The 24,799-nt window shown below is 41.5% G+C and overlaps 1 protein-coding gene across 8 annotated transcripts in view; it reads left to right on the forward strand.

The window, feature by feature from the left end:
- Positions 1-24,799, forward strand: part of DLC1 (DLC1 Rho GTPase activating protein) — a 341,009-nt gene that overhangs the window by 101,214 nt on the left and 214,996 nt on the right. The window contains exon 4 of one of the 8 annotated variants that reach the window (XM_039541308.1): positions 2,071-2,291. The exons of the other annotated variants lie outside the window; for them this stretch is intronic. Coding sequence (XP_039397242.1) covers positions 2,071-2,154 — 84 coding nt within the window. The 3' untranslated portion in view covers positions 2,155-2,291. Of the gene's footprint in view, positions 1-2,070; positions 2,292-24,799 lie in introns of those variants that run through there. 8 annotated transcript variants of the gene reach the window in all.

Here is a 24,799-nt window from a genome sequence, read left to right on the forward strand (position 1 = left end):
TAGGAAAATGGGCATCTCTGTCCCCTTAATTAAATTCCTGATTTTCAACCAGGTTACCCTGAACGATATCACTCTGCTAAGGATAACACAGCGAGATAAAGAACGGATGTTTCTTGAATGCCAGCAATCACCGGGACCATACGCAGCTATGCTTTGTCATGCAATGATACCCGATTACTTGCTACATGCATGGCAAGGTAAAGTGTCCTACCATGGTGGATGGAACAAGGCTGCCTTGCCCAGAAATCTTCTGCAAAGGCTTTTGGAGTACCTCCAGGAGCGCTTCATGGAGATGTCCCTGGAGGATTTTCGCTCAATCCCCAGACATGTTAACAAACTTTTCTAAGTAACTTTACTGGCCGTGAATGCATCCCAAGTCCTCAGGGCAAATCAATCATTAAAAAACGCTTGCTTTTAAACCATGTGTTATATTTACAAAGGTACACTCACCAGAGGTCCCTTCCATGGCTTCATTGTCTGGGATAGTGTAATTCCGTCTGAGTCAGAAAAAGCTCCTGGCTGTTGGGGCTAACGGAGTGCTGTGTGCTCTCTGCAAGCTCATCCTCCTCTTCTTCATCGTCATCTTCCCCGTCCACATAATCCTCAGCCATGGCTGAGATTACAACCCCCACCTCGGAATCCATGGACAGGGGTGGGGTAGTTGTGGCGCAGCCCCCTAAAATTGCATGCAGCTCAGCGTAGAAGCAGCATGTTTTTGGCCCTGCACCGGACCTTCCGTTTGCTTCTTTGGTTTTCTGGTAGGCTTGTCTGAGCTCCTTAACTTTCACTCTGCACTGCACTGAGTCCCTGCTGTGGCCTTTTTCCATCACAGCCTTGGAAATTCTTTCAAATACTTTTTCATTTCGTCTTTTGGAAAGCAGTTCTGTTAGCACTGAATCCTCTCCCCATATAGCGATCAGATCCAGTACCTCCCATGCAGTCCATGCTGGAGCTCTTTTTCAATTCTCAGGAGACTGCATTGTTAACTGTGCTGACGAGCTCTGTGTGGTCACCTGTGCTGATGAGCTCTCCACGCTGGGCAAGCAGGAAATGAATTTCAAAAGTTCACGGGGCTTTTCCTGTGTACCTGGCCAGTGCATCCAAGTTCAGATTGCTGTCCAGAGCGGTCACAGTGGTGCACTGTGGGATACCGCCCGGAGGCCAATACCGTCGATTTGAGGCCACACTAACCCTAATCCGATATGTTAATACCGATATTAGCGCTACTCCTCTCGTCGGGGAGGAGTACAGAAACCGGTTTAAAGAGGCCTTTATATCGATATAAAGGGCCTCGTAGTGTGGACGGGTGCGGCATTAAATCGGTTTAATGCTGCTAAAATCAGTTTAAACGCGTAGTGTAGACCAGGCCTCACTTTCTTATTGCCAGGGAATCAGCAGTAGCCGCAGAAGGAAGAAACAGGATTGCAGCATGCAGGCACAAAACTGGTGTGCAGGGGTCTCAACAAAGATTATTTTCTTTACTCTGTACTGGACTGCCCTCAGGGGCTGGGTTGGGAACTGTTGGTTTATCTTTGATTTCTGACAGCCCTAGTAAAGGAATCCTTTGCTACTTCTGAGTGCTTCAGGGACCCCATTAAGGGCTAGAGCCCGTAGACTACAGTTTCTAGAGCACCGACAATGATTGCATCTGAGCTCTTAGTAGCCTTGAATGATGATACTCATTACGGGTCATTTAAAAATGAGGGTAAAAGACTTCAGAATTAATAAAACTGAACTGTTTTATATATTATCAGACAAGGAAAATTATGTCCATGTTTAACATTGGAAAATCTAGCTCTTGTGATGTAAATTACACCCACACACAGATATGTAATTTACACCATCATTCACACCACCATTGAGTTTAGCCTGCTGTCTTTTGTTGCACTCCCTCACCATTATGGTTAAGCTGAATATGCTAACAGGTAAGTGAAATGTACTGGGTTTGTGATCTCTGAATTGAAATGCATCAAGCAGAGAAGGAAAATATAAAAGCCCGAGGGAAGAGGGGCAATTAAAAGAGACTCAGAAGACATAGGACATGGGCTCAGTGTTGAATTTCTTTCTCAGGCAAACTTCCTGTTCAAATCAATGGAATTCTGTTTGAGTAAAAACTTCAGAATTGTGCCCGTTGCAAGGAATGAAATAAGGTAACACAGAATGAAGGACGTCAAAGACACTGTATTTGAATGGGACTAAGGGGGAAATGTAGACACATAGACATTAGCACAAGAACACGTGAGGGAGATAAAGCACAAAAGTAGAAGAAAAGAAAGAAAACACATGAAGAGGAAGAAAGAAAAGGTGTTTCAAGGAATGGGGAATAAGAGAGAAATAAAGGTAGAAAACATAGATCAAACAAAAGAGAAAGACGACGAGAAACCAGATTTTTTAAAATGTCGATGGCACATAGCGTGAGCAAATTATCATCTTTAGTCACTTTCTTGATAGTTGAACAAATGTCTAGATTGCTTTTCTTTTTCCTGCACTCATTATTCCCAGTTGTGTCTACTGACTGTAAACCTTCCATTTTTGTGTATTCCAAAAATGCAGCAGGAATGGATTTCACCATTGTTGAATAGTGTATCCTTTACTGGAATGGAAGAAGTTTACTTTCCAAGCACTTTTCCAGACACAGACCTGCTGTGAATGACATCATGGAAAATCATATTTTGTGTCCTCTACATATACTTCTCATAAGGAACTCACGTTTTTTAAAGCCAGGGTGGGGGTAGGGTGTAGCCAACCACTCTGGTTAGCATTTCCCTTAGTAGTTGAAAGAGTTGTTTGGTTTTTTTTTTTAATATATAAAATTCCTTTCGGAGAGACATGCCACACATTCTGATCTCTCCCCTTCAGGCAGTTACACTCTATTAAATATGAGGCTGGAAATGACACACGTCTGGAAATCCAAAAATGAAACCGCCTTCCAGTTGCTGCTCTGCAGTATACAATGAAGGTGTTGTAAATTGATAATTGAATCCTCGTTTAAGATTTTAAAAACTGAAATCCTTAGTTTCCAAAATGTTATCGCTTTGTACATCTCTAGGTTTTCTGTAGTACTATGAATCTTCTATGTATTTATTTTATTTACAATGCAACAAGGTTTTATCTTTTTAGCACCCTTATGCACTGAGATTGTATTTGGCTTCTTTTATCAAGACCATTCTTGTACTATTTGAGTGCTGTTCAGAGTTAAAACAAATAAAATACAAGAGGACATATATTAGTAAGTAAAATGACCTCTACATTCTGTCCCTGTTGGATAGTAAATTATGTGATTGACATATTTTAAATACTATTGTGTGTGTTACAGAGATGTAAGTAGGTTACAGAATGCTGTGTGGACATGCAAGTGTGATAAGGCTGTAGACCTGAAAGTGGTGAGGTCCATGGTCTCCCTCGGATTGTAGATAGATGAGTTCCAAAATTTTGGGCCTCCGCATTGAAAATGTCCTATCACCTGTGCATATGAGCTTCAGTCTTGATAGACAATTGTATTGTTCCATAGTAGCTTGTCAAGTGTGCTAGAAGTCCCAGAGAATGAGGCTGACCTTTAGTTATTCTGGGCCACAGTCACTGAGAATAAGAACTGAGATCTTCAGACATACTCCAGGCCCAGAAGGGAGAAGTGGAATGAGTAGAATATAAAAGTGAAATGAACATTTGGTAATGTAGGTGTGAGGCTGTATTCTGAAACAGTTGAAGTTTTGCAGAGCTGATGCTTTCAGGCCAAGGTACATGGCATTACTATAATCCTGGCTGTAGGTGCTCACATAATTTTCACAGATGTTGACTAGGAGACGTGAAGAAAGCAAGCGAGTCTCTTAACTCTAATGGTTCTCAAAGACATAAGCTTCTGCCAAAGCACTAGAAGGGACTGGTCAAGATAAATATTAGGCTAAACAGGAAATGTACAGAATGTATGTGAGAGGAAGCATAGCAGGGAACAAAGATGGCATTTAAATACCAATATTTCTTGCAAATTGGAGGTACATGTACCCACAGCACCATGATTAAATGCAATCCATTCAACTGAACAGGAAATATGATGAGTTTATTTATACACCCTTGATCATTTGTTGTTTGAGCCATTGAATTAACAATAATTCTGTACAGTACTGGAGCTTTAACATTGCTGCAGGTATATAAATGATCCACAGAATAGTGAAAAGGGTTAAGCTACTAAGCTAAGTAACTTTCTACCCAGTTTCCAAACTTTCTAAATGGAACTGTTGGCTCACGATGGAACCTTCCTACACAGTCATGTGTAATGTTTCTTTGTAATTTGAGTTGTTGGTTTATTGCCAACTATAAATGAGGTTCAAATAAGATCCAATTTTGCAATCCCCAAAACTGAGTAATATTTCAACATGCTTAGGAGTTTCAGAACCTTCCAAGACATCTGAGAAAAAATATTTTTAATTGGCTTTTCACATTGTTCTGAAAATTCTGTGTATGATCTCTTGAGATTGTAAAAAAACATTTGATGAAAAAAAGAGAAAGAGAACCTAAATGAGAAGCAAATACACAAAAGGTACCTAAATAAGTAAGTTAGTGCTGAGAATAGAGCAGCTCCCATTAACTTCAGAAGGAGTGCTGGGTGCTCAAAACTTGAAGATCTTGCCGTTTATGCAAGGTGGGATTTTCAAAAGTGGTTCCTAATGGCCAGATTTTAAAAGGTATTTAGGCAACTAAAGATGCTGATAAGTGATTGATGGGCTTTAAAAATACACCCAAGCACCTAACTGACATTTGTAAATCCCACTAGATACCTAAATACCTTTAAAAATCAGGCCTAAGTGACTTTCATTGAGACTTATGATCCTAAATCATTTAAGCGCTTTTGAAAATTCTGCCCTTCAGCCTACATATGGATTTAGGAGCCTACATTTAAGCTTTGAAAATCTTGACCTTAGCGTTAGTGCCCTTGAAGTGCTGCTCCTGTCACAGGAATGAGAAGACATTCTCCCTATGTGGTGTTTCAAGGAAAAGTGGGGGAGTTCTCCTTCTGCTTTTTACTATTTAAACCCTGGGTCCTGCAGTTCACAGATCCCAGAGGAGCTGCAGTTCACAGATCCCAGAGGAGCTGGAGTCACATCCTCAGTGCCTGGTGAAAGCAATGGGAAAGCACTGGGACCACTATTAGTTGGGAGAGCATAGTGCCAGCTGTTCTTAAGGAAGCACGTGAACTCCTACTCACTATTGAGTCTATGCCCTTTAATGTGTTTCAGCTCTTCCTTGCAGAAAAATTAATCTCTTCATTAGAGCTGGTCAACATTTTTCTGCTGGAACATTTTCCCATTGGAAAATACTATTTCATCAAAACAAACTTTCTACAGGGATCTGGTGATCTTTTTCACAAAATTTCACTTAGAAATAAAACTGAAACTACATAAATGTTTCAACTGACCTGAAATGAAATTTTGTTAAATTTCATTTTGCGGGATATTGTGACAGTTTGGGGATTTTGCTCTGAATCGCTTTTTCTCTTCTTCCCTTTTTGTCCTGCAGATACACACGAGCTTAATATCTCTCTTCAAGGGAGCTCCATTATCCTCCATATTCATAGCTATTGCCATCTGTCCTTCCTTAAGCCTCCTGATATACTCCTCAATAGTATAATACTGCTCCTGCGTGCGTCACCCATGAGGAAGGGGTCCAATAGCTAAGTATACAGTCTCCACCAAGTTCCCAACTTCTGTCAGCCTTGGGAGTAAGACTTTGGATAAAAGTTTCAAAAGGGCTGAAGTGACTTAGGCATCTAAGTCCATTTTCAAAAGTGACTTGGGCCCTTAGGGGCCTAAGTCCCATTGACATTCACATGTCAGTCACTTCGGCACTTGTGAAAATGTCACTTTTAATCTTTAAGCTTGGGACATGAAATCAGAATTTCCAGATGGACCTTGTTAAGACCACTGATTTAAAGGCATTCAACTTCTGGGAATTATGCCACATTGTTAGTCAATCTGACTTCTGTCTATGCAAAGTCATTACCTGAAGTACCACTTTAAGGGAGGAATATATCTGGAATTGACAGGAAATGTCACACTCTGGTAGGATTTAAGAGTCAGCATATGAAATACCCAAATTACCCTTAGGGTTTTTCCTTCTTCCCACTCTTTCTCCCCAGTATTTCAAAGATACTTGTATTTTCCTGAACTAATTCAATCCTCTCCCTCTGCACACACAATTGAACGGAAATCAGTTTTTTCCAAATTATGGGTCTGTCCTGCTAAAGTCTGCTGCAGATTCCTACATGCAATTCCTGTAGTCGTCAAGTTGGATTTTCAAAGCAAATTGTTATCACAGTGAAGCTCCGATAATGAATCTCTGCTCCACCTAGTGTTTATGGAGATCTTTTCTTTTTTTATGGCCCTTTGACACACCAGTTGGAAATGCCTAACTCATAGATGTGATTATACTGTACAGGAATTTTGAAGACACAGAATTTTTGAAGCGAGAGATCTTGAGTCACTAAAAAGAACTGTAACTTTATTCAAAATTTCACAATTCTCACTAAACTGCAAGATTAGTGCCAAAGGCAACAAAACAGCAGGAACCCAGTCAGAATGTGCCAGAGTTCATAGAACAATTGCTTCAGGCTTAACTTTGCTGACCTTTAATCTAGTTGGGTCATCGATGGTTCTTCTGCAGAGCATCGCACAACGTGAACCTGATCAGGTCTCGCATTGTAGTTCTGCAAGCCAGATTACCAGAAGTAAATGTTGTGCATGACTTCAGAACAGGCTGTACTGCACACATTCATTCAAAATCAGCATTTTAGAAGTGTGGGTAAGCAACCCCATCTTGGAGGATCACACTGTTTTTATTGTTGTTGTGAATACATATGTTTCATTACTCTAGACCGCATTACACACACTTACAAAACATGTAGTTAAGCTTAGTAATCATAAGAAGGGCCCTCGTCAAGTTAATTTACTTTCTACATTTTCAGTACTATTCATTCTCCTCATATGTTGTTTTTCTTACAATTTAAATTCTACCTTTATTCACACCAGCGTAATTGTCAAGTTAACGTCTTATTCTCCCTTGAGCAATTTTGTGTGTGCATGTGTGTGTGTGTACACAGAGAGAGAGAGAGAGAGAGAGAGAGAGAGTTACAGTGAGTAATAACAACAGGGAACACTATTAAAAAGAAACTGGCATTTCAGGCCCCAGTCCTGCAGTGAGTTCAGCAGGAGAGCTCATGCACCCATGCAAAGCACATTGTAGGGTTGGGGCCATATTCCGGTAACGGTTGGGGAATGTTAACTTTTGACTGTTCTGTACTTTTTAATGTTTAACTCTGTGTATGGTATAATAATAAAATCAATTTTAGGTTCTTATCTAGGGCCCTATTACCATAGTATCTGAGTGTCTCATAATCTTTACCCTGGTGAAGTAGGGAAGTGTTATTGTACCCATTTTACAGAGGCATTCTGGGTCCTGTTGTGCTTGCACTTAAAAATATAAACACATTATGGAATTTCTGCTGCTGAGCCAACAACGGGCTTTGAAATCCTCAATCTCGCATGATCTTTCCATTCCTGTGACTCTTGCAATCCTCATAGGAATGAATGGTGGTAGGGATTTAATTACCCTGCAGTATAATCTAGGATTTGGACTCCAACATCCCTTTTAAAATTGACAAGGCCAGAGGATTCTGTGGAAGAGCATCATGCCTGTTGGACAGGTGTGTATTTCTAGCAGAATATTTTGGATCCTTTAAAATGCTGAGGGCTCAATTTGTAGAGTGAGTGAGGGTGGAACAGTTCTTACCTTTTTCCAAACTGTTTTAAACCCCTCACCCCTTACAAGTTCAGTCCTCTATAAAACTACTTTTCTTTTTCTTTTTCTTTTTTTTTTTTTTTGTGACTGGCTTTGATGCACTGCCATGACTTTTAATGGAGAACTGTAATATTGAACAGTGAAAGATCTTGCCTTTGGAAAGAATCTGCACACATGCTGTGCATTTCTGAAATCTTTCCTGGTAAATTACTGGACATTTTCAATGGTTTGATTTATTCTCATGCTCACAATACCTTGCAAGAGAAGATAAGAGAGGAGAAGTAAATGAGCACAGCATGAAACTCGTTTCTGATCTCCAGACAGTGTGCCCTCAACAGTGTGCCCTTGTTGCCAAGAAGGCTAATGGCATTTTGGGTTGTATAAGTAGGGGCATTTCCAGCAGATCGAGGGATGTGATCATTCCCCTCTACTCAGCACTGGTGAGGCCTCATTTGGAGTACTGTGTCCAGTTTTGGGCCCCACACTACAAGAAGGATGTGGATAAATTGGAGAGAGTCCAGCGGAGGGCAACAAAAATGATTAGGGGGCTGGAGCACATGACTTATGAGGAGAGGCTGAGGGAACTGGGATTGTTTAGTCTGCAGAAGAGAAGAATGAGGGGGGATTTGATAGCTGCTTTCAACTACCTGAAAGGGGGTTCCAAAGAGGATGGATCTAGACTGTTCTCAGTGGTAGAAGATGACAGAACAAGGAGTAATGGTCTCAAGTTGCAGAGGGGGAGGTTTAGGTTAGACATTAGGAAAAACTTTTTCACTAGTAGGGTGGTGAAGAACTGGAATGGGTTACCTAGGGAAATAGTGGAATCTCCTTCCTTAGAGGTTTTTAAGGTCAGGCTTGACAAAGCCCTGGCTGGGATGCTTTAGTTGGGTTTGGTCCGGCTTTGAGCAGGGGGTTGGACTAGATGACCTCCTGAGGTCCCTTCCAACCCTGAGATTCTATGATTCTATGACAATCTACATGAACTGTTATTCTCAGATCACTTCCCATGTAATTGGGTCCTTCAGAGACATCCTTTTACTCAAGAACTCAGAAGAAAAGGAAGAGCTACTAGTCCCATGGCTAGCCTTCTTCAAAAGTGCCTACGGGAGGAGATCCATAGGAGAACATAGTTCACAGTTTGAGAACATCAGCAAAATGGAGATTTGATCTCCCTTTAAAAATAGGTTTTGTGAGAAATTCTCTAGATGTGACAAGTTATCCTAGGACTCTATGGGTATGTCTACACCTGCAGCAGGGGGTGTGATTCCCAGCTAGAGGAGACATACTTGCATTAGTTCTCATCAAGCTAACCACTAAAAATGGAGCGCAACTGCAGAAGCACGAGGTGAGGGAGAGGCTGGCATATGTGTCCAAGACCCTAGATACATGTCGGGTTGGCTCATCCATCTTGCCCCTCATGCCGCTGCAGCTGCACTCTGTTTTTAGTGTGCTAACTCAATGAGAGCAAGTGCCGGTGTGTCTCCTTGATCTGGGAACCAGAGCTCCAAGTGTATGTATATCCTAAGTGAGTGAAACCAGAAATAGCTCCATGCCAAGTAATATAGTGGTATCGCAATTATTATTATTAAAGTGATGAGACTGCTTGGCACAGTACAGGACCCAAATAAAGACAGACCCTGTTCCAAGGAGTTTAGACTCAATCCATAAAGGTGCTTAGTTGTAGACTCCATTGCCATTCACAAAATGAACAGTTTGCTGTTGCTGAACCCCACAGGTGCCTAAACTCACTTGGCACCTAAATTTCTAGCTTTTGGCATGCGCATTGCTGCCTCCCTTTAGGTGTCCAAATGCCTGTCCTCTGCTAGAGGAGTACCCATCTCATCTTTGAAGCTTAAGGATGGAGGTGTGCTTAGATGCCACCTATTGACCAGAGGAGGTGGTAGTAGTAGTCACCTTATAACTTGCATCCGACAAAGTGGGTATTCACCCACGAAAGCTCATGCTCCAAAACGTCTGTTAGTCTATAAGGTGCCACAGGATTCTTTGCTGCTTTTACAGATCCAGACTAACACGGCTACCCCTCTGATACTTGACACCTTATAACTGTTATCCCAGTGATTATAGCACTTGCCTGCAATGTGGGAGACCTGGATTTAATTTCTCTCTCTGACTGATAAGGAGAAAGGATTTGAAGAAGGGTCTTCAGCCTCTTGAGAGTGCTCTAACCACTGAGCTATGGGATAGTGTGATGGGAGGTGCTCCCTCAATCTCTCCTTTTAGGCGATTCTACTCTGGATAGATAAAGAAGCTCCCTTCTGGAGTACTATGTCCAGCTTGCTTTTAAACAATGTTGCATCTCTGCCAAATCTTAAATATTACAGGCAAATAGGCTTTTTCATCATTAAGCTGTGTGATGAATTATCCTTTTTTATCTTCAAAAAAACCATTCTGAATTGTTGACCTCTACCAGCAGAAAATCCCTTTGGATTTACTTGGGGGGAAACTGGCATGCTTTTGCATTCCCTGCTGTCTTGTGGTTTGACAACATTATTATCCAGTTCTACCCAGGAAATGCCATCAGTATCACCTTCCAAAATGAGAAATGAACTCAGTTCTACCACGCAGTTGATAAATCATATCACCATGTGAATCCACATGGAATATGTAACTTGTTCCATAAAATGCATGAGAAACTCTTTCCTAATTGCTCTTGAATTCTATGTGGTTATCCAAAGATTCCACAGAAGCAGTGAGAGCTGTTCAATTCTTTCCCTATTGTTCTTTCTGCATTTCTAGTAGCCCTTACCCTGCAAGCTAGTAGATACACTATTCTTCTTTTCTCTTCTCAGGGGCTTTTATTTGCTTGAAAAATTTCCCATCATAGCTAATACCAGTTCAGCTCCACTAGTGGGAGCTATGGTGGGGTGTTTCAACACATTTGTGACCCCTTGTGTTTTTAACCATTCTGTCATGTAAACATTGTTCAGAACAGTGTTAGATGACATGGTGGTTAGAAGGCCAGATCCTGTGTACAATAGCACTACCACCAGCAGAGCTTAACAGGGTGTATCCCTAAAAGTGCAGTAGCCCTTCCTATAACACATCTATGCTCCATGGGAGGGCAGGGCATGGGAGAGCTGTGCTATGGTTGAACCAATGACTCTGATCTTCCCCTTTCCTTTCTCCAAACTCTGTAGTTCGGGGTTTTGGGGTATTGACCCCCTGTGTGGGTTTCCCTAATCTTGCCCCCTATAAGCTCCACAATGTAACTGTGGTGACTGCACTGCATTATGGGACTTCTGCAGCTACAGAGTAAGAAGGATTTTCTCTGAGACAGAGAAAATAAAATAAGATATTTTCCAGAACATTTCCCACCCCATTATCTATTACTATTATGGATAAAACTTCTAAAGAAATTCAGAGCTTTCACTTTCATGGAATTATGAAAACCCAATCTATATAAACAATAACATGCCAACCCTTCTAAAAAGAAAATAGAGACAACCGCCTTCAATGTAATATACTTGAAATCTGTTTTGAGTTGATTATACAGTTTTGTATAACAATTTAATAAGCTGCTGCTTTGTACAAGAAAGTTCTCTGATTCTTCTTTGTGCAACTCAGGATTGTAACTATTTAGCATACAATTGCTTGTTGACATATATTTGAACTGCACTGTTATACAGCATGGATGGTATAATTTAAGATTCAATAAGATTTATGTGTAGCGCCCCTAATCATGCAGTACAGCCTAAAGTCAAAGTTTTTCTCACCCTCTTGTGGTAAACATGATTTATCCCTTTGTTTATTGTTTCCTTTCTATATTCTCTATCTGCTACTAGTCACAAGAGCAGGGCAGCAACTGCATCTTTTAATGTACAGTGGAACCTCAGAGTTATGAACACCTTAGAAATGGAGGTTGTTTGTAAACTGAACAAAATGTTATGGGTTTTTTTCAAAAGTTTTCAACTGAACATTGACTTAATACAGCTTTAAAACTTCACTATGCAGAAGAAAAATGCTGCTTTTCCTTTTTTTAAAAGTAATTTACATTTAACACAGTACTGTACCATATTTTTTATTTTATTTTATATTATTTATTTATTATTTTGTCTCTGCTGCTGCCTGATTGTGTACTTCTGGTTCCAAATGAGGTCTGTGGTTGACTGGTCAGTATGTAACTCTGGTGTTTGTAACTCTGAGGTTTTGCTGTAGTTTAGTGAGCTAGCTGACAGAGGGAGCTCTAGGGATGACTCAGGCTTCCCAGTCTGGAGACAGAAGATGGCCATTCTCCACTATCCTGTAAAGGGGAAGATTAAATTGTTCCAGTTATCTACAATCTCAAGCCGGGTTTAACTAGACATTTTAAAAATGGATCTAGTCAAACTGGTTCACACCCCTAACGCAGATGCATTTTAACCATTTTAACCCTTGTTTATAGTGATTTTAGGTTGTCGGTAACTTACTGCTTAAACCAGCTTGAGTGAGTCTACATTAAGGGTTTGCATTAGTTTATTGGTATTTTATAGACTTTTTTAATTGATTTAATTAAATCACTGCATTCTTTTAGTACAGAAAAAGTCTCAGTGAGTGATCATCCTTTGCTGATTTATGACTCAAAGCCAGTTGAAGTTAGGGGGGAGATTCCCATTGATTTCAGTTTATTTTAAATCATGCCCATACTTATCAACCTTCCAACAGTTGAGTTGTGCAGGTTGTTCTGGTTTCAATATAGCATCACATAGAATCAAAGTAGGGTAGGACTGGAAGAAGTCTTGAAGTCTTCTAGCCCAGTCCCCTGCACTCAAGGCAGGACTAAGTATTATCTCTAGACCAGGGGTCTCAAACTCAAATGACCATGAGGGCCACATGAGGACTAGTGCATTGACCTGAGGGCCGCATCACTGATACACACCCTTTGCTGCCTCTGGCCCCACCCCCACTCCACCCCTTCCATTAGGCCCCGTCTCTTCCCACCCCTTCCCTGCCCCATTCCAACCCCTTCCCCGAAGTCCCCACCCCAACACTGCCCCAGGGGGTGCAGAAAGGGTGCAGGGTATGGCAGGGGCTCAGGGCAGAGAGTTGAGGTGCAGGAGGTGTGCAGGGTGCAGCAGGGGGCTCAGGGCAGGGACTTGGAATGTGGGGTGCAAGAGAGTGAGGGGTGTGGCATGGGGTCGGGATGCAGGATGCAGCAGGGGGTTCAGGACAGGGAGTTGGGCGCAGGAGGGGTTAAAGGTGCAAGCTCCAGCCCGGCATCGCTTACCTAGAGCAGCTCTGGGGTGGCAGCGGCGCACACCGGGGCAGGGCAGGCTCCCTGCCTGCCTTCCCTGGACTCTGGCCCTGCATTGCTCCATTCCAGGAAGCAGCTGGAACCATGTCCCTGCAGCCCCTGGGGGTGGGGGGAAGGGGCTCAGGGTTCTGTGTGTCTGCTGCTCTTGCCGCTCCTCCAGGTACCTCCCATAAAGCTCCCATTGGCTGCGGTTCCCTGTTCCCAGCCAATGGGAGCTGCGGGGGGCGGTGCCTGGAAGGATGCAATGCAGGAGACCTCTGCCTCCTTCCTTCTTCCCCCCCGCCCCCCTGCCCGGACCAAAGGGGTGTGCTGCCAGCTGCTTCAGAGAGCGGCTCGGGGCTCGCAGCGCCACGGGGCAATCCAGCAGGTGGGCGGGGGGAGCTTGGCCAGCCACACGCAAGAGCTGCGTGTTTGAGACCCCTGCTCTAGACCATCCCAGACAGGTGTTTGTCTAATCTGCTCTTAATCTCCAGTTATGGAGATTCCACAACCTCCCTAGGCATTTTATTCCGGTGCTTAACCACCCTGACAGTCAGGAAGTTTTTCCTAATGTCCAACCTAAACAGCCCCACACTGCTATTTAAGACCATTGCTTCTTGTCCTATCTTCAGAGATTAAAGAAAACAATTTTTCTCCCTCCTCCTTGTAACAACCTTTTATGTGTTTGAAAACTGTTAGCATGTCCCCTCTCAGTCTTCTCTTCTCCAGACTAAACAAACTCAGTTTTTTCAATCTTCCCTCATAGGTCATGTTTGCTAGGCCTTTAATCATTTCTGTTGCTCTTCTCTGGACTTTCTCCCATTTGTCCACATGTTTCCTGAAATGTGGCACCCAGAACTGGACACCATACTCCCATTGAGGCCTAATCAGCATACAATAGAGCAGAAGAATTGCATCTCATGATCTTGCTTACAACACTCTTGATGGTACATCCTAAAATGATGATTGCTTTTTTTTCCCCCAACAGTGTTTCACTGTTCCCTCATATTTAGCTTGTGATCTATTATGATCCCCAGATCACCACCTGCAGTATTTCTTCCTAGGCTGTCATTTTCTATTTTGTATATGTGCACCTTATTGTTCCTTCCTAAGTAAAGTACTTTGCACTTGTCCTTATTGAATGTCATCCTATTTACTTCAGACCATTTCTCCAGTTTATCCAGATCATTTTGAATTTTAATCCTATCCTCCAGAGCACTTGCAACCCCTCCCAGCCTGGTATCATCCTCAAACTTTATAAGTGTACAGAACTGATCCCTGTGGGATCCCACTTGATATGTCCTTCCAGCTTGGCGGTGAACCACTCTGAGGGAATGGTTTTCCAACCAGTTATGCACCTACCTTATAATAGCTCCATCTAGGTTTGATTATGAGAAGGTCATGGAGACAGTATCAAAAGCCTTACTCAAGTCAAGATATACCATATCTACCACTTCCCCCTATCCACAAGGTTTGTTACCCTGTCAAAGAAAGCTACTAGGTATATACACAGTGGTTAACACTGAGATGTCCTCCTTTACCCACAGTTATCCCATATTAGTTATTTGCCTATGCTTAGAACAGTGATTTGGTCAGCTACTTGCAACCAAGTCCAACATTCTAAAAGTAATCCATAACTCATTGTGCTTATTTCCCTGGCAACAACTATGAAGCTCCATAGGAACAAGCACAAAGAGTTTGGGGGCACAGAAGAGGCTGGACTAAATGTAGGGTGAGGATATGCAAAAGCTGAGAACCCAGATCTGGGAATTTTGAACTGTGTGGTAAAGATCAAAATGCAGATTCTGATACTGTAAAAGTCAAAGGGCTATATTCTGCCCTCACCCAGGAAGAATATATAAGCTACTGGGCAGATTCACCAATGGGAAATCCAAATTAAGCAATAAAGTCTAATTCCATGTCCCTGTCTTTAAGATCCATTTTATTTATACACCAAAGATGTCAAAAGCTCAAAGTAACACACAACACATAATAACAGAGACTTTCCCTGTGTTCTGCAACTGAGAAGGGAAAATTCTCCCTAGCTAGTTCTTCCTGGATTCCTTCCTACAAGGGCCTCCCTGGCCCTGGGTTTGCTCTGTCTAAGAGAGATATCTGGCTTCCTGAAAGTCACATGCTTGCTTCCAGTTTTAGAAGGGCTCAAAGACCAGAAGATGCACACTGGGATGCATGAGATGACCTCAAGACTAGTGCCCTCTTTCAGTATGTATCTGACCCAGCAGATCTAGGTTTGGCAGATGATTCGCTTAATTTTACATAACTGACGTTTCAATGGGAACACTCCCTATAAATATTTATTTTAGAAGAATACATCCAGTTTGGGCAAGAATACATCCCTGTCTGCCCTCTGGGTTAGGATGTACCCAGTTTGGAGACAAGTTATATCAAATCGTGAAATAAGATGCTATTAGTGTTTTGTTTAAAATCCATTTTTAATGAAGCTGACATCACCACATTGATAGATTCATATATTATTAAGGCCAGAAGGGACCACTGTGATAATCTTATCTAACCTCCTGCATAACACATGCCATAGGATTTCTCTGTATTGATTCCTACTTTGAGTCTAATAGCTGAAGTAGAGCACTTCTTCTTCTAGAAAAACATCCTATCTTGATTTTAAAAATATCCAGTATTGGAGATTCTTTCCAAAGGCAAGATCTTTCAGTTATCAAATTTCTGTTCTCTGTGTAGGTAATTATAGGTTGTGATCAAATCACCCCTTAACCTTCTCATTGATAAGCTAAATAGAGTGAAGCCCTTGAATCTTTCACTATAAGGTATGTTTTCCAATCCTTTAATCATTCTCATGGCTCTTCTCTGAACCCTTTACAATTTATCAACATCCTTCTTTTTATGTGGCGACCATGACTTCCATTTGGCCATATTAACTGTAATGTGACTTCACGTCCCCATAATACATCCTCATAGGAGATACCAAGTTTAGTGTGGTCAACACTGCCTTACAATCCATGTCACACAGTGATCACCATTTTAAAAACTGCGAGATATCACAGGTTTTTTTCCCTGTATTTAGAATAAGATTATACTTGGTTAGCTTTAAAATGCACTTTTAATAGTTCTATGATGTCTAGTAGTTCTAAAGAGCTTCTGTTTGTACAATTAGGCTTTCTTTTTCTTGACAGAAGTTCATAATAACCAGGACTACATCATATTTTTGTATACTTATTTTTACATTAACTTTTTCCACATATCTAATTTATATCATATAAGAGACCAGAGACAAAAATCACTGTGTTTTGTAAATGTTTTTATGGTAACTGCATTCAGAACAATAAATAAATATAGTTTGTTTTCACCCACAGCATTAATAAGGATGAGTCCTCTCTAACATAGATCAAATATTTTCATCATTTTCAACAAGCAAATGAAAAGAGATTTTAATGAAAACTGCTCAGAAGAGGGCTACAAACATTACTGTCTCAATGCCAGTGTTGGTATATTATTCCTTTTGGTATTTTGAAACATTCCTGCTGTAATTCTGGAAAGTTCAATGGGCAGATAGTTTTGCTAATAAAAATACAATGTTTAACATTGCAGTTTAGATTCCATTCTGTTATTTGTGTGCCACTATTGAATCTGCATCTCCTCTGCAAAACAGAAGCTCTGGGTTTTGAAAAGGCTTATACAATACACCAAGCTCTGTTGACGGTATTTGCAAGACGACTTCAGGCAGACAAGCATCCGTCCCTTGCTTGTTCCTATATGGTGGCAGCAGTTTTAAGACAACGGCAAACATCCTATAGCCTCACCTTTCTAACCTTTGTTCAGTTCATCTTTAATTGTTAATCAGGAAACCTACTGCACTGTGTTTGCTTGTGCCAGACTTGCATATGCTCTACATTTAAAAAAAAAAATTGTTTTGGATGCATTTCTCCACCATTCCACAAATGAGTGCTCCTAATACTGGTATCTCTGTATTCAGAATTGTGATTTAGTTACTTGTGTGAAAATGACTCAGTTAGTAGCATTCTCCCAGTCTGAACAGGCTGCTGTAGGTTCAAGCTCTCCAGTAGGACTTGAGCTGTGTATTACAGCAAAGGGTTGTACTCTGTTTGATACTAAGCTGTCACTACAACTGTGAGAAATGTTCTAATTGAAATGTAGTCCTACTCAAACAAAGCCTGAGGTTCAAGGTTCACTGCATTTGCAAACCTCGGGCCATGCTCTCAAAACTTCACAAACATGGGCTGAGGTTGCTTAAACCACTTGGAAACTTGTGAAAATGCTTCATTGCTCCCTTTGCCAGAACTGCCCACTTTACCCCTCAAGAGGTTGTTTCTAGACTTCTCTGCATGGCTCTGCTTTAAATCAAGATCCCTTTGCTGTCTGAATCTCCAGGTGAAAATGAAAGTCTGTGGTGACTGTCACTAGAAGGTCGCACACTTTGTTGTTCCGCAGACCGAGCTCATTGCACATACCAGGAGTTCCTTGTATCCCTGCATTTTCCCTCCCCACAAAAGCTCCCTGTGTGCCACCCTCTCATCCCCCTCCATTTTAGGGACTCTATGCAACCCTATCCCTCCCCTCATTTTCCCTCTATGTCAGGGTCATTGTGGGGGCCCCATTCTCCCTTTCTCCCATGCCAGAGATTCTATACCCCTATTCCCCTCCTGCCACACCATGGTCTCCTATTGGGCCCCCCATGCCAGAGACTCTGTGTGTCCCCCATTCACCTCCCCCCACCCCCTTATTCTTATTTCTTCTCTTTCTGTCTGGGAGAACTCGCTCTAGAAACAAGACTAGATAAGGAGGTTGGCAGGTTGGTTTTATTTCTTTTACTTTTTTTAAGATTATAGTGAACTGATAGCACTCACCAGAGAAATGTATTTGGGCAAGTTTTCTCTCAAAGGACACAACTCCTGCAAGGTGCTGAACACCCTCTACTCCCATAACTGGTAATTGATATCCAGCACCTGCAGGAACCCATTGATGGAGCTCAGAACAAAATATGGGTAGGCAGCAGCGCTACCACCAACAAGCTGTGAAAACTCTGTCTGTCACTCCCTGAATTTAACTAGATATCTCTACGATTTTTGTAATTATTTTAAGATTAATTCAATTCTAAGTAAAATGTGAAACTATAAAATTTGGTGACAGATGAGCTAAATCAGCAGTAGAGATGTCTGAAAAAAACAAACTCGTCTTCACAATTTTGAAATTCCAAAGTTGTTTTTGTTTCAAAGTGTTTAAACAGGACCATTGTTCATTCCGTCAAAAATTTACAGCATAACAAAATTTTAAAATTATGTCTCCAAACCATTTTCAATATATTATTCAAAAGGTTATCAATTATTTTCAATATAATTTTTTTCTGGGGGCAGAAATCAAATTAAAGGACCACATTTTTCACAAAAATGAAAATTGAAAAAAGGCCATTTTTCAAGAAAACATTTTTGTTCAACAATTTTCAACCAGTTCTAATAAGGAAGACTAATAAGGAAAGACAGACAAAGCCATGAAATGTTGAGACCCACTTATTTCTGACTTCCACTGCTACAGTAACTGAAAGTACAGAATGATAAAAGATCCATTTTTTGTCATTTTGGAAAGAAGTGCTGTTGTCTCCATTGTTAGTAACATAATAAAAGTAACACTTCTGTATAAATAGAAAAGATGTAGATCTTTGGAAACAATATGGTACCAAAGGGATTCACAAAGAAGCAATGGTATCATAGTGCTTTTGTTATATTTCCTGTTTATACAGGGCAAACGGGCTGAGACTTATAGACTGATATCATTTTCAGAAGTGCTGAACACTTGCAGCTCCCACTGGTTTTGATAAGAGCCATAGGTGCTCAGCACCTCTGGCAATTAGGCTATGAGAATTTCACAACAGGTTTTAATTGATGTAAAATAGGTGGTGTATTCCAAATAGATATGAATTAACTTGAAAATATGTATGGAGATTTAGTAGCTGCTATCTGTCATACAGTATGAATCTATTCTGTAGTTGGTAAACCTCAATTTATTTGTTTTAAGAGAGAGCTTTATAACCACATGTTTGCATGTTTTGTTCCCATCAGGTTGTTCATGCAAAGCTTGCGTTTGGCAGGCCTTAAGTGCATGGGTGGTCAAGGGTATTGAATTCTTCCATTCCTTGTGATAAAAAAACACACTCATCAATTTCCCTCTAGGAAAGATTGGCATAGAGCTATTTTTTACTAACCCAGTGTATTTTACTGACAGGATATAAGAAAAATGCATTTTTTTTCTCCTTTGTGGCAATTTTATTCTCTGACGCCACTAAATTCACATACCAATCCAAAACTCTCTTCCTAGCTTAGACTTTTATATTTGGCCTACTCCTGTTATTGTTTTCATTGTCTTTCATATGTAATACAGGTAGTTTTGCCAGAAATGTACTTTGCCAGCCTGCACACTCTATCTGCGTTCAAAAAGCAGCCACTCTTCAAAACCTTTTCATGGATTTGTGGCTTTCTGGAGTTCTTTGTACAATTAATGACCAAGCACCTGTTTAAATGCTTGTAACATATTGATACGTGAATTGTGTGTGAACATGAGATTCAGTCAAAAATGTCTGCAGAAAATGTTTTACACATCTAATAATATTTCTTGTTGCTACACTATGAAATAAATCACTCACTTCTCAAGGGACTAGTATTGGTATTCTCTGATTTCTCCTTTGTGCTGTGGAAAGCTTAAAAACTACTGTTTTGCATTACAGAGCATTTGTCACATAAAATTTGGGATATGGGGACAATTCAAAAGCAAATTATTCTTGTAAGGCATGATTCTGGAAAGGATAGAGCGTGCCCAGCACCTCACTGAAGCACAGCACTTCCCAGGATCAGGCTCTACATTATTACTCTCAGGACATGGGGTACATCAGTCTGCAAAGTGGTTAGCAGGCTGGCAAATGAAGTTGAGTGCGATCTTTGTGGGAGTAGCATGGGAACAGAGAAGTTGATGAGCTCTCCTGGCTGCAAAAACCAAAAATAACATTTACAAAAACAAAGCAAAACAATCTTGAAAGAGGACCAGTTTTAGAATCTCGTTAAACAAAGAGGTCTGTAAAGCATTGCATTACCGTATAAAATCCAGTCCTTTATTAACAGGATTTGTGCATGTATCTCCAGCACATGGCTTTAGAAAAAAAATAAACACAAAATACTGGAAGGTTCTTAGTCAAGCAATCTGAACATGATCCTATGTACATTGAAGTAAATGGCAAAGTTCCCATTGATTTTAATGGTGTAGGATCAGGGCCTATGTCAGCAGCCACTAATAATACAAAAAAAAAACCCCTTCCTTTTTCATTGACTTGGAAATGCACCACTAATATATAGAAAGGACTAAATGCAAATGAATGGTGCCTACCAGAGACCCACACTCATGTAAAAAGAAAACAGAGGGACAGCTATCTGTAGCTTTTAAGTATACCACCAAAAGACTTTTTAAAAATGAAGATTTTGCAGTAGGGCATGTGTTTCAACCTTCCCCTATTCAAAATATGTTATGGCAATTAAAGGTAAAAATTCAGTGGGTTTTCTGTGCTGTAAGAAACTGTGGCAGCTTAATTAAAAAAGGAATATATTGCAACTATTATTGCAAATTATGGAACTATTAGAAAATATTAAGCATAATATATTGTGATGTAGATGTTCTTATTGAAGGATTTTTTTTTATTGGAATGCAAGCGACAGAAATAAAAACATATGCTTGTGCAGGTTGACTTACCTTAATGAAGTCCTATTGTAAGAAAAAGTGTGTGTATATATAAGGGCCTCCCACTTACTAGATAAAGGATAAAATATTCAAAACTTTGACTCAGTAATTCCATATTATACTTCTCACTACATAAGCTTTGTGTTTGTACTGTGTGACATTTTTATATCTAATGTCTGGAATAATCCATCACACAACAAGCTTTGCTTTATGTGCTGGCATGCTGCAGCACATATGTAAATATGATACTTTAAATTCCAGCAATATTTTTAATCTAGAGATTTCAAAACACTTTACAGACATTAGCTTTATTTGCCCCACAATACTCTTATGAGGTAGGTAAGTAATGTTATCCCCATTTTAAAGATGGGGAAACTGAGATTAAGTGACTTGCAGAGCTAGGAGTATTACCCAGGTCTCCTAATTCAAACTCTAAACATTAGATGACGATTCCACTGAATGCATATCTAGTAGTGCTCCTGCAGATTAGAATTGCGATTAGTATAAGAAAAGTAATCGCTTTCTGGGTATTTCTTTAATATCCCAACTGGCCAATCCAAATTAGTATTGATAGGGTAAACTTTTATGGCTGACTTCAATAGGTCCAGGATTTCACCCAGGGATTTTATAATATAATGGTAACCTTTAAAACACCTTAACTACAGGAATGGTGCCACAAAACTAATTCTCTCTTTTGTGTGTGTATGTAACATGTACAAATTGGTTGTGGCATTATTAACTGACGGAAACATGCACAGCCCTGGGTGGAAAGGCATTGCAAGAAACTTAAGCAATATAATAGCTACTGGCTACGATCATGAGCGTTGAACAGTGCAGAGACACCACATAGCTGTGAGGGAATATAATTTCGGGGCAAGAGAGATACTTATCCTCTGACTGTACAGGCTAGATAGTCTGTGTGAGCAGCACTTAGACACCGCAAGTAGACATGGTTGAAACTTTTTGTATGAAAATCCTTTGTGTCAAAAAATAGAATTTGATTACATTGAAATTGTTGGCAGACAAAAATCATTTTAGACTTTTTTTGTTTTTCAAATATATTTAAAAGTAATTTAAATCAAAATTGAATATTTTTGAAATTTTAAATTTTTCAGTTTACTTCTGTGAAGTTATGCCTGACACACTAAAGTGAGAACAAAATCAGACCCTAAGTCACTTTTTCTGGTGCTAGTCACAATTATCTCTAATCATCACTGTTGTGGCTCTTTGGAAAATCTGTCACCGGTGGTGCTGACTTTCTAATCTGCTGGGGGGTGCTCAACCCACCAGCTCTGCCCCAGACTCCGCCCCTACTCTACCCCTTCCCCCAAGACCCCACTCCACCCTGGCCCCACTCCGCCACCTCCCACCCTGTTCCACCCTCTCCCCTGAGCACACCCTACCCTCACTCCTCCCCCTCGCCCCCAGCACCTCCTGCATGACACGGAACAGCTGATTGCAGCAGGCGGGAGGTGCCTGGGGGGGAAGGGAAGAGCTCATTGCCGGTGTGTGCTCAGCACCCACCATTTTTTCTCCGTGGATGCTCTGCTGCTCCAGCATATTAATCCTCTTCCTCTGTGTTTCATTTTGGTGCTCAGATGTTAGTACTACTGCATCTCTCAACTCCATGACATTTTATACAGTGATCTAGAAGCCTGTGCTGAAAGCAAAGCAAAGATGTAGCCTGCATTGTCATAAATGGTCACAGCGTTTGCTAGTTTACACTCATATCAACCAAGAGTAGCAGCCTCCTCCGGGAGCTGCTCTTAGTCCTTCTATGCCTGGTCCAACAAATGAGCCAGAGAAGTCACACTGAGTACAGGAGATTGCAAATGCAGAAGTGTGTGCCAAAATATACAGGCCATGTTTTGAAAATTTAGCCCCAAGTGTCTTTAAAAAAGAATCTTCAAAACCAAGTCCAGCAGCCTATTACTGCTGTCTTGCCAAAGAACAGCTCCTTGAGACTGCCTGCACAGCTTCCAGAAGATGAGCCCACACAGGTTCAGGGCCTTGAATAGGGCTCTCCTGCTGGGTGTCAATATGCTGCTCCTGTGCTCTGTGTGTGACTTCACTTTTTTTAAATGTTAAACTGAAAAACCGGAGTTCCCTCTGGAGCATAATGAAATGGCAGTTATTACATAGGTCCAAAAGGCCAGATTCTGATTTCCTTTGCACCAGTGCAGCTGAGATCTGAATCTGTACCTAAGAAACAAACAGAGAAATTCAAAACTAAGGCTAGCAATTGCTTGTGGTCTGGCTCTAAGAAAGAGCAGCAACATTAACACTGACTGTTGTGTGTGAACTCAGGATATGTCTACACTACGGGGACTATGCCAGCATAACCCCATAGTCTAAAGGCACAGCCTATGCTGGCAAAAGGCTTTTTTCCATCATGGTGGTAACTAGGTTGACATAAGCATTCTTCCATCAACTTGGCTGCATCGACACTGGGGGTTAGATCGGCAAAGCTACATCAGTCAGGACTGAGTAACGATTTTTCATACCCCTGACCAACGTAGCTATGTCAGCCTGGATTTGAAACATAGCCAGGTCTCAGAGATCATGCATATGACATCCAGTGTAGTTGTGTGCCCACGTAGCTACTACTAATGCTGCCTCTTTCTGCTGCCTGAAGCACTGGAACCTGCTGCAGAGACTAAGGGATTGTCTACAGATACTTTTAGTTTGCCACAAGCAGGGCTGTGAATCTATCCTGAACTTGCCTGCTGCATTCTAACTATCCATATGCACCTTGCCAATGCACATGAACAGTTCAGTTAGTGCACTTTGATCTAGGCCTGCTTCAGAGAGGACTGAAACAAGTGCAGTAATGAAGTGTTAATGGGTATCAGCAGGGTGCGTGTGGACAGTTAGAGCATGTCAGTCTACTACAGACTGAAGTCAGATCTCAGCTTGCTGCAAACTAAATGTTCGTCTAGACAAGCCCCAAGAGAACCCCTCTTTCTGGTTTTCATCTCTGCTTCTTTTAAAATAGCTAACAGTGACATGATGAGATTTTTCTTTGGTTTGTTTTTTTTTTTTTTGTGAAGGTGGGGAAAGGCAGGAGGGTGGGGATAGCACTCGAAGGAAAGATTCTAGTAAGCTGGCCAGCATGCATCAAAGCTGAAGCTCATAGATCACATGACTGAGATCCATTCTAAATCCAGACACTGGTAAACTGGTATGCTTTTATGTAGAATGGAAATCTTCTTTTTCACAGATTCCAAACCCAGAAGGGACCATTGTGACAGGGTGACCAGATGTCCTGTTTTTAAAGGAACAGTCCCGTATTTAATCCCTCCTGCAGATGTCCTGACTTTTCCTGGCTGAACTCCTTAGGAGAGACTTTTTCTTAAAAAAAAAAAAAGGCAAATTGTCCCGTATTTTCTGTCTCCCCCACATCAGTACTAGTGAGTACTGCTGCTGGCCATATCCCTGCTTGCCAGCCGCCCGCCCACCAGTGGTGAGTGCGTGGGTCCAGTGGACAACGATGAAGGTGGATGTGTAAGACTGGTGGCGGGGCAAAGCTCCCCCCCACCCCCCGCTGCTCCTCAATATCCCCCTAGGTGAGGTGCGTTCCACTTCCAACACTGTGCGGAGAACCGTCCCCTGGTCGGAGCACTCAGCTCATCAATAGCCTGGCCAGCAGTCTCCTCCTTTCTCCCACTGCCCCCCTCACTGGGCTGGCACCCCGGGAAAGCCCAAGACCCTCCAGCCTCAGGCACTGGCCAGGAGGAGCCAAGCCCTGCATGTGCCAAAAGCCCCTCACAGCGCTGGCATGGGGCAGCCTCTCTGCCCCTCAGCTAAGCTCTGGAGTGGAGGGGAGGGAGCAATTTCCAGCCTGTTCGTGCCCCGACCCTGCAGGCTCCGAAGCAGGGGTTTAGCACCCTCTTCACCAGCCCCCTTCCCCCCCTCCCCAGGTCCTTCCCCGAGGGAGCGCGGGGCTGCTCCATCCCCTGTGCACCACTCTAAAGTTTTACATTGTTTTGTTTTTGAGATACGTAACAAAAAAATCTCCATTTGTAAGTTGCACTTTCAAGATAAAGA

The sequence above is a fragment of the Mauremys reevesii genome, linkage group 5 (assembly GCF_016161935.1).
Source record: "Mauremys reevesii isolate NIE-2019 linkage group 5, ASM1616193v1, whole genome shotgun sequence".
NCBI lineage: Eukaryota > Metazoa > Chordata > Testudines > Geoemydidae > Mauremys > Mauremys reevesii.